The sequence below is a fragment of the Marmota flaviventris genome, chromosome 5 (assembly GCF_047511675.1).
Source record: "Marmota flaviventris isolate mMarFla1 chromosome 5, mMarFla1.hap1, whole genome shotgun sequence".
Taxonomy (NCBI): Eukaryota; Metazoa; Chordata; class Mammalia; order Rodentia; family Sciuridae; genus Marmota; species Marmota flaviventris.
The window spans coordinates 65183916-65197031 of record NC_092502.1 but is presented as its reverse complement, the minus strand read 5'-3'; the positions used below and the strand labels follow the sequence as shown (position 1 = coordinate 65197031).

Below are 13116 nucleotides of genomic sequence, written 5' to 3'. Positions count from 1 at the left end.
TACACATAACACACTTTTACAGACCCTGATCTAATGTTCCCTAGAATTCAAGCTGTGAAGTCTGATTCTACATTCTTAATTAGCACCCATTTGTACAAGCATATTAATACCCACACACATATGCTCACTTTCAAAGAAAATTATGCAATGCTAATTTGCTTAAATTTAACCATTATTATATAAATTATGCACACTCCCAGTTTTTATTCTATTAATACATCCAGTATTGAAACTATGGCTACTCAGTATATAGATCATAAGCATATTTTTGCACGGTTCATGCACTGAAAAAAAAAAAAAAAAAGAGCCCAGTTAGTAAGACTGGAAAAAAGTTATCAAAACAGCAATCTATCTGCAAGTCTGGGAAAAAAAATTAAATTTATCTTCACAGTAAGAATGCTAATATAGTATCCTGAATATACAGTCCTATATATATGCCTAGAATTTGATAATAAGAAACTTATGCTAACAAATGCTTCTATTTTGATTTATAAGCACCTCAAAACCATTGTTTTATATCTTTCTCAATGTTTTCACCTTTTTTCAACAGTTGAAATACACATAATACAATGCATAGCTGAATACACTCAAATGTATTACAACTTTTCTTAACAGATGGGAATTAGGTGAAACACTATCACAATTTTAAAATATATGTATCATTTATATACAAATAAAGGCACATATACAATTTAATTGTTTTGTTTAGTTATTTTTTAACATGTTGTAATAATTACGATGATGAATCCAGTATTATTTTTAAAATACTCATTTTCAGCTTTTTTCTCTTTTTTTAGGGGGTGGTAATGGGGATCAAATCCAGGGCCTTGCACATGCCAAGCCTTGTGCAAGCATTTTAACACTGATCTACTACTTCTATGCCAGCTCTTCAGCTTTTTCTCTTAAGTAATATTATAATCACAACAATTGATAAGGCCAAAAATTAAAACCACTCATGACATTTTAAACCTGTAAGGTACCTTTCCCAGAAGTGTCCAGATGTGCTCACACAAATGCGGACAGAATGGAGCCAAAAGAAGTGTCTGAACTTCAATAAAGCGGAACACAAGCTCTCTGTGCATGCCTTCTATGGCCAATTCACGGTATTTATCTTTCGCAGCCTATAAAATTCAAAATTATTTACCATTTCCCTCACTTCTTTAAAACAAAAATTTTTTAAAATTTTTCAGTATCTTATATTTAATGCAATTTTTTAAAAGTTTTTGTTCTTTAAAAATTTCATAATTAATAATTATAAAGATTTCATTTAATCTTTTAAAATTTGCAAGTAAATCTATATCAGTCTTTGCCTAAAGAATATTAAGTTTTTTTTTTGTTTTTTCTTTTTTACCTTAAACACTTGAAATGACAATCTTTAAGAAATACTGACACCTTGTGGAAAACCTCAGAAGATACTGGCTTTCAAAATAACAATTAATTACAAATTTTCCTTCATTATTATCAGCTTTTAAATCTTTTCCTACAAAGTATAAGCTGATTTTTAGATTTAATATTATTAATATTCATGATCAAATAAGAGCAGAATTCTTTATATTAAATGAATACAAGAGAAAAAATATCAAAGAAACACTTAAAAAATCACAAGTGAATTTAAAAATTTCCTAACCAGATTTTCAGCCTGTACTTTAAACATGCAATTAGGTTATAGCAAGGGAAAAACATATTATATTCATAATGACGTGTTTTATACCAAAAGAATAGCATACCTGAAACTCAAAAAATCCTGTTTTCAAAGCTTCTTTAAACATCATCTTTTCATAGTTTTGATCTGTTTTTATAATTCCTGCATTCATTTCACTATTGATTAGAAAAAAAAAGTTACTGCATTTAAAGACAATTATACACAAATACATATATTTACATACAAATATATGTTTATATATACACAGTATATATGTATATGTATATAAAGCTGCTGCATACACTAATAAGCAATAAAATGAGAACACTATCTAAAACATTTAAAACTGCTCAACAAAAAACCATCTTTGTTCTCCTTAAAACTAATTATTATAGTCTCTTTATTGTTTATTCACCATTAAGTATTGCCCTCTTTTACGTTTAAGGTTCCTGCTTATGATAGCACAGTTAACAATGTTTGTTTAAAATTCCTTAATGGAAACTCTGTTTTGAAGCCCATGAAAATAGCTTAATTTAAGTCATAGCCAGGCCTTAACTGCTGCATTTCAAGTAACTGATACTGAATATTAGGAAGAAAATTTTTTTCTTACCACCTCAGGCCCTTTTTGTTTGTTTGTTTGTTTTTTAATAAACCTTTGTTTATTTGTGGTACTGAGGATCAAACCCAGTACCTCACACATGCTAGGCAAGCGCTCTACCACTGAACTACAATCTCAGCCCAGGCCCTTCTTTATTTAGCCTAAAGTGACACCAATCTTTTTCGTTGCCTATCTTTGCACTCCACATACTGTAAGTCAAATAACTATTATACCCTTTCCATGGTTTGACATGATTTCTCCTCTCCCTGTATATCTCCTATTTATTTTTCAAAAACATCCAGAATTCACACATCTCCCATGAATTCTCTTTATCCCTATTATTGCATTTACAATTGGTTGTTTGTCCTGCTAGACAACAAAGAATCATTTTACTCATTTTTTTAACCTGCAGAAACAGTATAGGAAAATGGTTATATAAGAACAGGCTTTGAGGACAGAAAAACAAGTTCATATACTAAGTTTTCAATTACTAGCTTCAAGGTATTTAATGCAACAGTTTATTTTTCTAAGCCTCAGTTTCTTAAATAGAGTTGATAATATCTTTTCCATATAAAGTTGCTTTGAGGTTAAGCTAAAGATGCAAAGTAATTAACATAGCACCTAGCACAAACAAGCCTTCAATAAATAGTAGCTACTATTATCATGTAACTTATTTTTAGGGAAAAAAAGAAAACTTAAAAATGCACCACCACTAAGTATTAAAAAAAAAAAAGCGTTTGGGACCCATACATTACCTTGCAAAAACTTTATCATTGAAAGTACTGGCAGGACCACTTCTTAGGCTGTCCCAGTTGGCAACCATTTCTTTTACCCATTCCACCCAGGTATATAGACGCAGAATACCTGCATCTGCCATGGCTTCCACAAAGTTGGCATCTTCAACAGTGTCACCAGCATCAGCCAGAGCCAAGCGCATTCCTGAAAGAAGGGTGAGGGGAAATCAAGTAAATGAACTGATAATATGGTTACTGAGTATCAACTATGTCTCTAGTTAGGTACACAACACATAACACAGGACAAAGTCCACATACACATTAAGAAACAACAATTGGGGCTGGGGCAGTAGCTCAGTGGCAGAGCACTTGCTTCCCATGTATGAGGGAGGGAGGGAAGGAAGGAAGGAAGGAAGGAAATCACAATTGTTTTAAAGTACTGTACTGGACCAACAGCAAAAATAAAAATCACCAAAAGTAAGAACCCTAACAATGCTGTTCAAATATTTGAACAATCTATATTAATTTACATACATTTAGCATTAATATGTGCTTCTTCTCAGGCATATTGAGCTAATGAGATAAAGTGATCTTTAATAAGGCAAAGGAAGAAAATGATGAATTAGGGATAGACATTTCTTTGTGGTTTCCCCATCAATATCTCAGTCTCATTTAAAAGTAGAAAAATATTATGGTATTTTTAATGCATGAGAACACACACTGTTGCTCTATGTATACAAATGCTTATTCAATTTCTCAGTACTAAAATTACTTTGTTTCAGTTTTCAACTAATAAAACTATTTTTTCAATTCTCATCTCTTAGTACTAGCAAAATCTTTCATTTGAAAATACAAGAAAAAAATCAAATATCCATCAATAAGCCTAATTTTTTAAAAATTATAGGACATATATCTACAATGAAATGCTATATTGCTACAAAAAAAAGTAACTCACAATAGTCCAATATAAGAATTGCTAAGTGAAAAAAGGAAAAATACAGAGCAGTAAAGCTACTTTCTATATCCTAAAGGAGGAAGATGAGAACATGAAACATTAAATTTTATATGCATTAAATACTTCACACACAAGGTGAAAACATTTTATCTTTTTACTTTGAAACAACTTTACACTCAACTAAAAAAATCAGTAGAGAATAAATATGTATCATTTACCCAGCTTTCTAAATGCCAACAACTTACATAACTATAGTATCAAAACCAGGAAGTTAACATTAGTACAATATTATTAACCAAATTATAGAACTTATATAAATTTTCCACCATTTCCCCTAAGATCTTTTTTTCTACTTCAAGATCCAATTCAGGGGCTGGGATTGTGGCTCAGCGGTAGAGCGCTCGCCTAGCACAGGCAAGACCCAGGTTCGATCCTCAGCACCACATAAAAATAAAGGCTTTGTGTTGTGTCCATCTATACCTAAAAAAATAAATATTTAAAAAAAAAAGATCCAATTCAGAAATTCACACTGCATTTCATCGCTGTGTCTCCCCTTGTTCTTTTCAAATCTATGACAGTTTTTTAGTCTTCCCTTGTCCTTTATGGCATTAACAGTTTTGATGTCAGTTATTTAATAAAACTGCTCTCAATTTTAGTTTTGTGTGATGTTTCCTCATGAGTAGCCTGAGGTTATGAACCTCTGGTAAGAACACCACAAAAAAATGTTGTACCCCCTCTGAGTATCCTATCAGGAAGGTACATGATATTGATATGACTTAAGTACTGTTACTGCTAACCTTGATCACTTGGCTATGCACCAAGCATTTCTACTATAAAATTACTATTTTTCCTTTATGATTAATAAATATCTTGAGATGAGAAACACTGAAAATATGCAAATATCCTATTTTTCTGAAACTTTAACCCATTTTAGCAACCATTGGTGGATCTTGCCTATAACAATTATTATCATGGTGTTTGACTACTGGTGATTTTATAGTTCACTCAGTATTTCTACATTAAGTGATTTCAAAGGAAAAGATTTCCTTACTTCCCCACTGATTTATTTATTCAATAATTAGTAGATATCAGTATGGACCCAGAGATATTTATTTTATCCATTAGGTTATAATCCAATACTATTATTATTTATTGATGCCTAAATTGTTCCAGCATGTACTAATGGAAGCTCCTTCAAATTGACTCTGGTGTCCTTTCAACATATCCCCACTCAGGGCAGAGGATAGCCTAGTGGTAGAATACTTGCCTAGCAAGTATGAGGCCCTGGGATTAAATCCCCAGCACCGCAGAAAACAAATAAAACGTTTCCTGCTTTCATAAGTCTTCCTTACTTTCTTTTTTTTAAAACCAGGATGGCACCCAGGGGCACTTAATCACAGCCACATCCCCAGCCCTTTTTTATATTTTATTTAGAGACAGGGTCTCACTAAGTTGCTTGGGACCTTAGTTAAGTTGCTAAAGCTGGCTTTAAACTTGTGACCCTCTTGCCTGAGCATCCCAAACCACTGGGATTACAGGTGTGTGCCACTGCACCTGGCAAGTACTTCCTTATTTTGGCAGCTGGTCCACACTCATCTTGTACTTTTCCTACCAAATCAATCACTTTTCCTAGGAGCTCTTGTTCCTTTTGTAAGAGAATGGTGTTTAGAACCAAGATCTGAACACATTTCATTGCTACTGGGTGTCACTACTCCAAGGCTCACTCAAGCAGACAGAACTAGGAAGATATATGTATGTATACTAACCCACATGCACATAAGCATCAATGTTTATTTCTGTATCTATATATCTAAAAATAAAATAAAAGTCATAAACTCATATTGCCAATTTCAATTCAACATTACATGGTTTATTCCAGCCTTTCTCTTTTACTTTTTATAACTTCTTCTGAAAGTAAGCTCTGAGAAAGAAGTTCTCATCCACAATTTATTTATTTTTTTTTATTCAACCTTGGTAAACACATTTTCATAAGTGCTTTTATTTCTAGTAAGAAGCAGACTTACTAACTACGGTATTTGTGTATTCTTTCTTTCTTTAGTGTTTGTATTTAACCAAAATACTGTTTTCAAAGTTAAGTTGTTCTTCCCTATCCCCTTCATTATAGTCATGCTTCCATTTGCAATATAGCTTTGTCCATTTATTACCATCTGGAGTCCCCTGCCACCACATCCTTTGATTTTAATTATGTCCTTGATATTTTGGTACAAGAAACATTATTATGGGGGCTGGGATTGTAGCTCAGTGGGAGAGCGCTTGCCTAGTATGTGTGAGACACTGGATTCAATCCTCAGCACCTCATAAAAAACAAATAAAATAAAAGTACAAATGTATTGTGTCCATCTACAAATAAATGTATTTTTTAAAAAAAGAAGAAAGAAACATTATTGTGGCTCCAAGAGTCAAAGTTATACAAAAAGGTACACTCAGAGAAGTACAGCTCCTTCTTCATCTTTACTAGCAAATTCCCATTCTTCCCAGTGTTTCCCACCTACCTCATAGTCAAAGGTCACTAATCTCTCTAGTGTCTAGTTTATCATTCTTCAAGGACTGGACCTAGGGGCACTTAATCACTGAGCCACATCCCCAGCCCATTTTTAAATTTTTATTTTGAGACAAGGTCTTGCTAAGTTGCTTAGGACCCTGCTAAATTGCTGAGGCTGGCTTTTACCTTGCAATCCTCCTCAAAGCCTCCTGAGCTGCTGGGATTACAATGTGTACCACCACACCTGGCCTATTCTACAACTGTTTTAAAATCAGTAGACACATATATTATTTATCTCCTACTTTTCTACATGAGGGATGCATATAGTAGTTTTTTGTTTTGTTTTGTTTAATTAAATGGTTCTTTTGCATAGCTAATGTTATTGTTTTGTGAGTTTCTTGGTTTGTTTGTTTTTTCTACAAATTTTGGAAATTAATTGATAGAGATCTTTCTTATCCTTGCTTTTTATAATTATACAGTATTCCACGACGTGGTGGTAGCACAGTTTATTCATTCACTCTCCTACACAAAAGCATTTAGGTTGCTTTCAATATTTTACAAGTTCAAACACTGCTACAGTCAATAATGTACACATTTTTTGGTATTGTTGGAGGGGGTGCTCCAGGGCAAATCCCTATAAGTGGGACTGTAAGGCAAAAAAAGGTAAGATAAGCTTTGTTAGGAATTGCCAAAATTGCCTCCAAGAGAGCTATACAAATTGCATTCCCACTAGCAATGTATAAGAGAGTATGTGAAGAAATTGATGATTTTATCAACTGAGAAAGACTGGATAGCTAAGGGATAAAAGAGGGTATATTTTTAATGCATATGCTTTTCAGATCTTCTATATTTTGAACCATATGAATGTATTACTTATCCAAACGTAAATACAATTTTAAATAATGTATTCTAAGAAACAGAAATAATTCAGTTCCAACAGAGAAATCAAGAACTCAAACTGGGCTAGCCATGATCAACAAGAAAATTATCACAATGACCAAGGACTAGTTAAATAGAAATGAATGGTTCCTTAAAGATAATACTAATTTTGTTTCTTCCCAAAATACTAATAAAATGTAAAAATTCTAAGGTCAGGGGAAAAAAAAATTTCTGAAAAGTAAATGTTCTCACATTCAAATCTTCCATTGAAAAACCAAATACAGAGTAAATATCTAAGCTTCCTATAGGCTCAAGTTCTCTACAAAACGAGTTTTGAATCTCAGCAATTATAGTGACTTTCATTTAAAAGAAGACTAACTTTAGATGAAGTTTGCTCCTGGATGGATTATATCAGTAATTCTTATAATTTATGTTGTTTATCCATAAAGAAATTACGAATATCTTAAAATTTTGTTCAAAGCAAAAGATAAAAAAATTAAAACACCTATTTTAACTTGTCTTTTGTAATCTAAGGAAAATCAGATTCTGTGCAACAGTAATAACAAAAATGCATAACTCACCATCAGCTGAAAATTTGTCAACAGCTTGGGTCAAAGTTAGGAAATTGCCTGTGGATTTTGACATCTGAAACAGAAAGTCAATAATTAGGCATTAATGACAACATACATAAATATAATAAACCAAATCAGCCAAATCAAATTTAACTAAGTTGGACATGACAAAATAAAAAGGAATTCAAAACACAGAAAAGGAAAAATACATAATTTTTTTTTTAACTTTATTTATTCTTTTATGTGGTACTGAAGATTGAACCCAGTGCCTCACATATGCTAGGCAGGTGCTATACCACTGAGCCACAACCCCATCCCTTTACATGAATTTTAGAGAAAAAAAATCTGAAGTTGAACCAATAAAGTTACTTGTCTTGAGTTATTCAGCTCATTAGTGACAAAGCTAGGAGTGGATCTCAAGTCCAACATTCAGTCTACTCTGATTTCCATTATCCTTATCACCCCAGGTAACTGGTTAGACATGTGGAATGATTCCACTATAACCAGAACGCTTAAGCTAGGTACATAAGCAAGAGCTGTACAGCACTCAAAGAGTCCTTCAGGATAGAATAGACTAGCTCGAGAGGTTAAGAATTAGGATTTTAGGAAGATTCCTGCCATTATGGTCACAATAATTGGTTGTTCAAGTTGTGCTCTGCCCTAAGGCAGTGTATCTAGGAGGGTACCGTTCACAGAATGACAATCTTTAATATTTTAAATGTTTTATGTTGTTACCGAAACTTTGCTAATGCCGAAGAACAGATATTACATCAATTTTCCACTACATGACAATAAAGCATCATTCTAATAAAGTCAGTATACAACAATGTTCAGATAAGCCAAAGAAAAGGTTACATCCTAATACAATTACAAAATATATGGATCCACTTTGACTTACGAAGAAAAGAGGAATTCAATAATCAAGTTAATCTAACAAAATCTATAATACAACTCATGTTGCTAAACAGCCTTTTTTTTTTTTTTTTTTTTTTTTTTTTTTAAGTCTAATGTACAGACTATCTTTGGTAAGGGAGGGTACCAAGGATTGAGCCCAGGGGTGCTCAACCACTGAATCACATCCCAGACCTTTTTGACAGGGTCTCGCTAAGTTGCCAAGGGCCTCACTAAGTTGTTGAAGCTGGCTTTGAATTTATGATCCTCCTGCCTCAGCCTCCCAAGGCACTAGGCTTACAGGTGCTTGTCAACACACTAAGCTAATAAACATTTTAATTACGTGTTACTTTTATAGCAATGGCTAAATCTGACATTTTATACTAAAGTTCGTATCACATGCTGTTTGTTTGTTCAGATCTACACCTATTTCTTTTAAGACATAGATACTAATACTCTTTTGCCACTACCTTTCACTGGTCATAATAAAATTCATTGGTTGTAACACATACAATATTTACTAATAATAAATAAATAATACTGGGCTGGGAGTATATAGTTCTGCAGCAGAATGCTTGCAAGGTTAAGGCCCTGGGTTTAATCCTCAGCAACACAAAACTTTGGGCCAGGCACAGTAGTGCCCACCTGTAATCCCAGCAGCTCGGGAGGCTAAGACAGGAGGGTCACAAGTTCAAAGTCAGTCTTGGCAACAGCGAAGCACTAAACAACTCAGTCAGACCCTGTTGTTAAATAAAATACAAAATAGGGCTGTGGATGTGGCTCAGTGACCGAGAGCCCCTGAATTCAATCCCTGGTACCCCACCCCCCCCAAAAAACAAACTCTTGAATCATAAATAATACTTTTTTTTTTTTTTTAAATTGGAGATGCCTTTCTCTATGCACAAAGGTATTAGAGGGGAAAATGAGGGTACTGTCAAGAAGTTTGCATAACCTCCTCTCAAGAATGCTAATTAATTATAGTCCTATGTAGCCTATAAAAGAGTCACACAAATTAATAGTGACAATAATGGGGGTGATAGATTTTTTTTTTTTTTTCAATTTTCAGCATAGAGAATGATAATAGATTATCTAGGAAAAAGCATTAAGTGACACCTAGAAATCACATAAACTTCAAAATCTTGTTTTCTAATTTAGTGGTCAGAGTAAAAACAAAAAGCACTAAATCCCTTTCTCAAGTTATTGAGAAAGATCTTGCCAGGTGTGGTGGCACACACCTGTAATCCCAGTGACTTGGGAGCCTGAGGGAGGAGGATCACAAATTCAAAGTCAGCCTCAGCAACTTACCAAGACCTTGTCTCAGAATAAAATACAAAGAAATGGGGATATGGCTCAGTGGCTGAGCACCCTTGAGTTCAATCCCTAGTATTAAAAAAAAAAAAGAGAGAGAGAGAGAAAGTTCTCATGGGAGTCACTATGCTAAGATCTTTATGCTTCTTGTCCCTGTCTTCATCTCTTCCAGTCATGAATTGTCACCTTATGCCACTTTAAATACAAATAATATAACAAGTAAATATTCCTCTTCTTCCCTCAATGAAACTATCTACTCTATTTGCTCACTTTTATTTACCAGGGCATGGTGGCACAAGTCTGTAATCCCAGCAATTCAAGAGGCTGAAACAGGAGGATTACAAATTTGGGACCAGCCTCAGCAATTTAGCAAGGACCTAAACAACTTAGTGAGACCCTGTCTCAAAATAAAATAGGCTGGAGATATGGCTCCCTGGTTAAGCACCCTGGGTTCAATCCCTGGTACTAGGGATTATTTATTACTGTATTTAATTTGTGATTATTATTGTATTTAATTTGTGCTGCCAGTCCTGAACTCTCTGATTGATTCATATTCCTATAAAAAGTACAACTTTCTAAATCTGAAAAGACTTCCAGGAATTTTAAACTTTCAAGGGGCAATAAGGGTTACCTTCTCAGAGTTGAGGAGGAGATGTCCGTTTGCTCTCACAGCTGTAGGCCATTTGTCACTTCACAGGTAAATGTTTAAAGACAGAAAATGAAAATTAAAGAAAGATTATGGCTTATGTTTAAAATTTTGAGGTAAATTTTAATACTCATAAAAATTTGCTCAGACAATTATACAGGATATTTACTATGGTCTGGCTTCTTTTGTGTCTATTTTGAGGGATAGAACCCAGGGCTTTGTACATGCAAGGAAAGTGTTCTACCACCCCAGCTGCTGTCCTGTATTTAACAAGAAATACATATAAACAAAGGACTAACTATAGAAATGATGATGCACACATACAATAATATAACTATTTTAAAAATACAGGCAGGGCTATATGTATGAGTAGAAAAGATTCTAAATATATATTAAGTGGAAAAAAAAGAGAACAGCATATACAGCACAGTATCACTGAATAAATTTTAAATATAGGTAACTGGTGCCAGCATATACATAAACAATTTTTTTCCAGAAGAAATCAAGAGTTTGTTCCTTCAGCTACTTGAGGGACTAAAGAGAAAAACAGAAATACACCTGGATAAACATGGAAGAGGACAGAGGACTATCCTGGAGCACAAAGATTATGCAGATCCAAATTCTGGTCAGAATAGTACTACCAACTAAAAGTGATCAATTTTCAGAAGTACAGTGGTATAGGCACAGGGTTCAAAATTCACTATTACTTTTTTACTTTATACACTCTCTGAATTTTCAAACTGTGTACATTTATTCATTCATTTTAAAAATGAGATCATGTGCTGGGTGCAGTGGCACACACCTGTAATGACAGAACTCGAGAAGCTGAGGCAGGAGAATCACAAGATCAAAGACAGCCTCAGCAATTTAGCAAGACCCTGTCTCAAAATAACATATAAAAAGGGCTGGGGATGTGGCTCAGTGGTTAAGCACCCCCGGGTTCAATTCCTGGTACCAAAAAAAAAAAGAACAAATGAGATCATATGAGGCACAATGGGTCAAAGCAAGTTTCTGGGACCAGATTCCTGGGTTTACATCTGGTTCTTCTACTTATCTAATTGGGTAGCTCTGGGTGAATTTTTGATCCCTCTTTGCCTCAAGTAAGGCTCCTTGTTTGTAAAATAAGGATATCAGAGATCTGCCTCAAAAAGTTGTAATGAGAATTAAAGCAGTTACTGAAAGTGATTAGAACAAGTGCCTGGCATAAGTACTTGATGTTATTACTTACCTGTAATTTTTTAAAAACTAAAAAATACAAAAAAATAGTGCAAAGATAAGATTCAATTTAATAGTAAATGCTACTCAAAGGGGCTGGGGCTATAGCTCAGGGGCAGAGCATTTGCCTAGCAGGTATGAGGTACTGAGTTTGATCCTTAGCACCACATAAAAATAAACAAATAAAATAAAGGCATGTTGTCCATCCACAACTACTTAAAAAAAAAAAAAAAAAAAAAAAAAGCGCTACTCTAAGATACCCAGTTTCTTTTCTTTTTTCTCTCTTTTTTTTTGGCACTAGGGATTGAATGTAGGGGCACTTAACCCCTGAGCCACATCCCCAACCCTTTTTATATTTTATTTTGAGACAGAGTCTTGCTAAGTTGCTCAGGGCCTCACTAAGTTGCTGAGTCTGGCTCTGAACTCAGAATCCTCCTGCCTCAGCCTCCCAAGCCACTGTAATTATAACTATGCGCTACCACACCTGGCTTCAATTTCCTTAAAAATATTTTTTAAATCAAAGAGAAAATAATTGTATGACAAGTAGTATAAGAACCACATTAGATTTTAATCCTCTACTTTAAAAATCTTCCTTGCATTCCTGAGGGGGGAAAAAATAGAATGTCTTTCTAAATACAAGTTTTATGAGATTGTTTTGGCTTTATGAAATAAAATTTGGACAGACTGAGTTGCTGCTTTCTTCAGATATTTGAAAGACGAGAGAAAAAAAGCAGAGACACACCTGCATCAAGATATAGGAGGACAGAAGGACCACCCCAGAGCACACACAGTGTGTGGACCCAGATTCTGGTCAAAATAGTGCTACCAATTAATGCTGGAATCATGGAGCTCCCAACTCTAAAGGGGGGGTTCCTTCAAATTCTAATGTCTCAAATTGCCTTTAATTCCTACATCTAATGGATCAAATGAACTATACCTTCAGTGCCCCTGAAATATAACATGTCTTGATGGCCTAAGTTATATTTAGAAACCCTTGTTTCTAAATATAACAGATAAGAAGATGTATGCTTTCTGCTTTATTGTACATTTAATAAGAAAAAAATTTTATTGTGAAGTCTAGCTGTCCTCTCCACAAAAATTTCTTAGGATACTTGAAATTATAAGACACCCTTATTGACAATCAATAAATCTAGTCCACATGTATTTTAGCAT

General features: G+C 34.0%; 1 protein-coding gene across 1 annotated transcript in view; it reads right to left on the bottom strand.

The window, feature by feature from the left end:
• The window catches only part of Lars1 (leucyl-tRNA synthetase 1), a 68395-nt gene that overhangs the window by 15973 nt on the left and 39306 nt on the right, over nt 1-13116 (bottom strand). The window contains exons 21-25 of the mRNA XM_027927739.2: nt 10714-10771; nt 7893-7956; nt 2996-3179; nt 1728-1818; nt 981-1121 (exon numbers count right to left, since the gene is read on the bottom strand). Of these exons, the coding sequence (XP_027783540.1) occupies nt 981-1121; nt 1728-1818; nt 2996-3179; nt 7893-7956; nt 10714-10771 (538 nt within the window). The remainder of the gene's footprint in view (nt 1-980; nt 1122-1727; nt 1819-2995; nt 3180-7892; nt 7957-10713; nt 10772-13116) is intronic.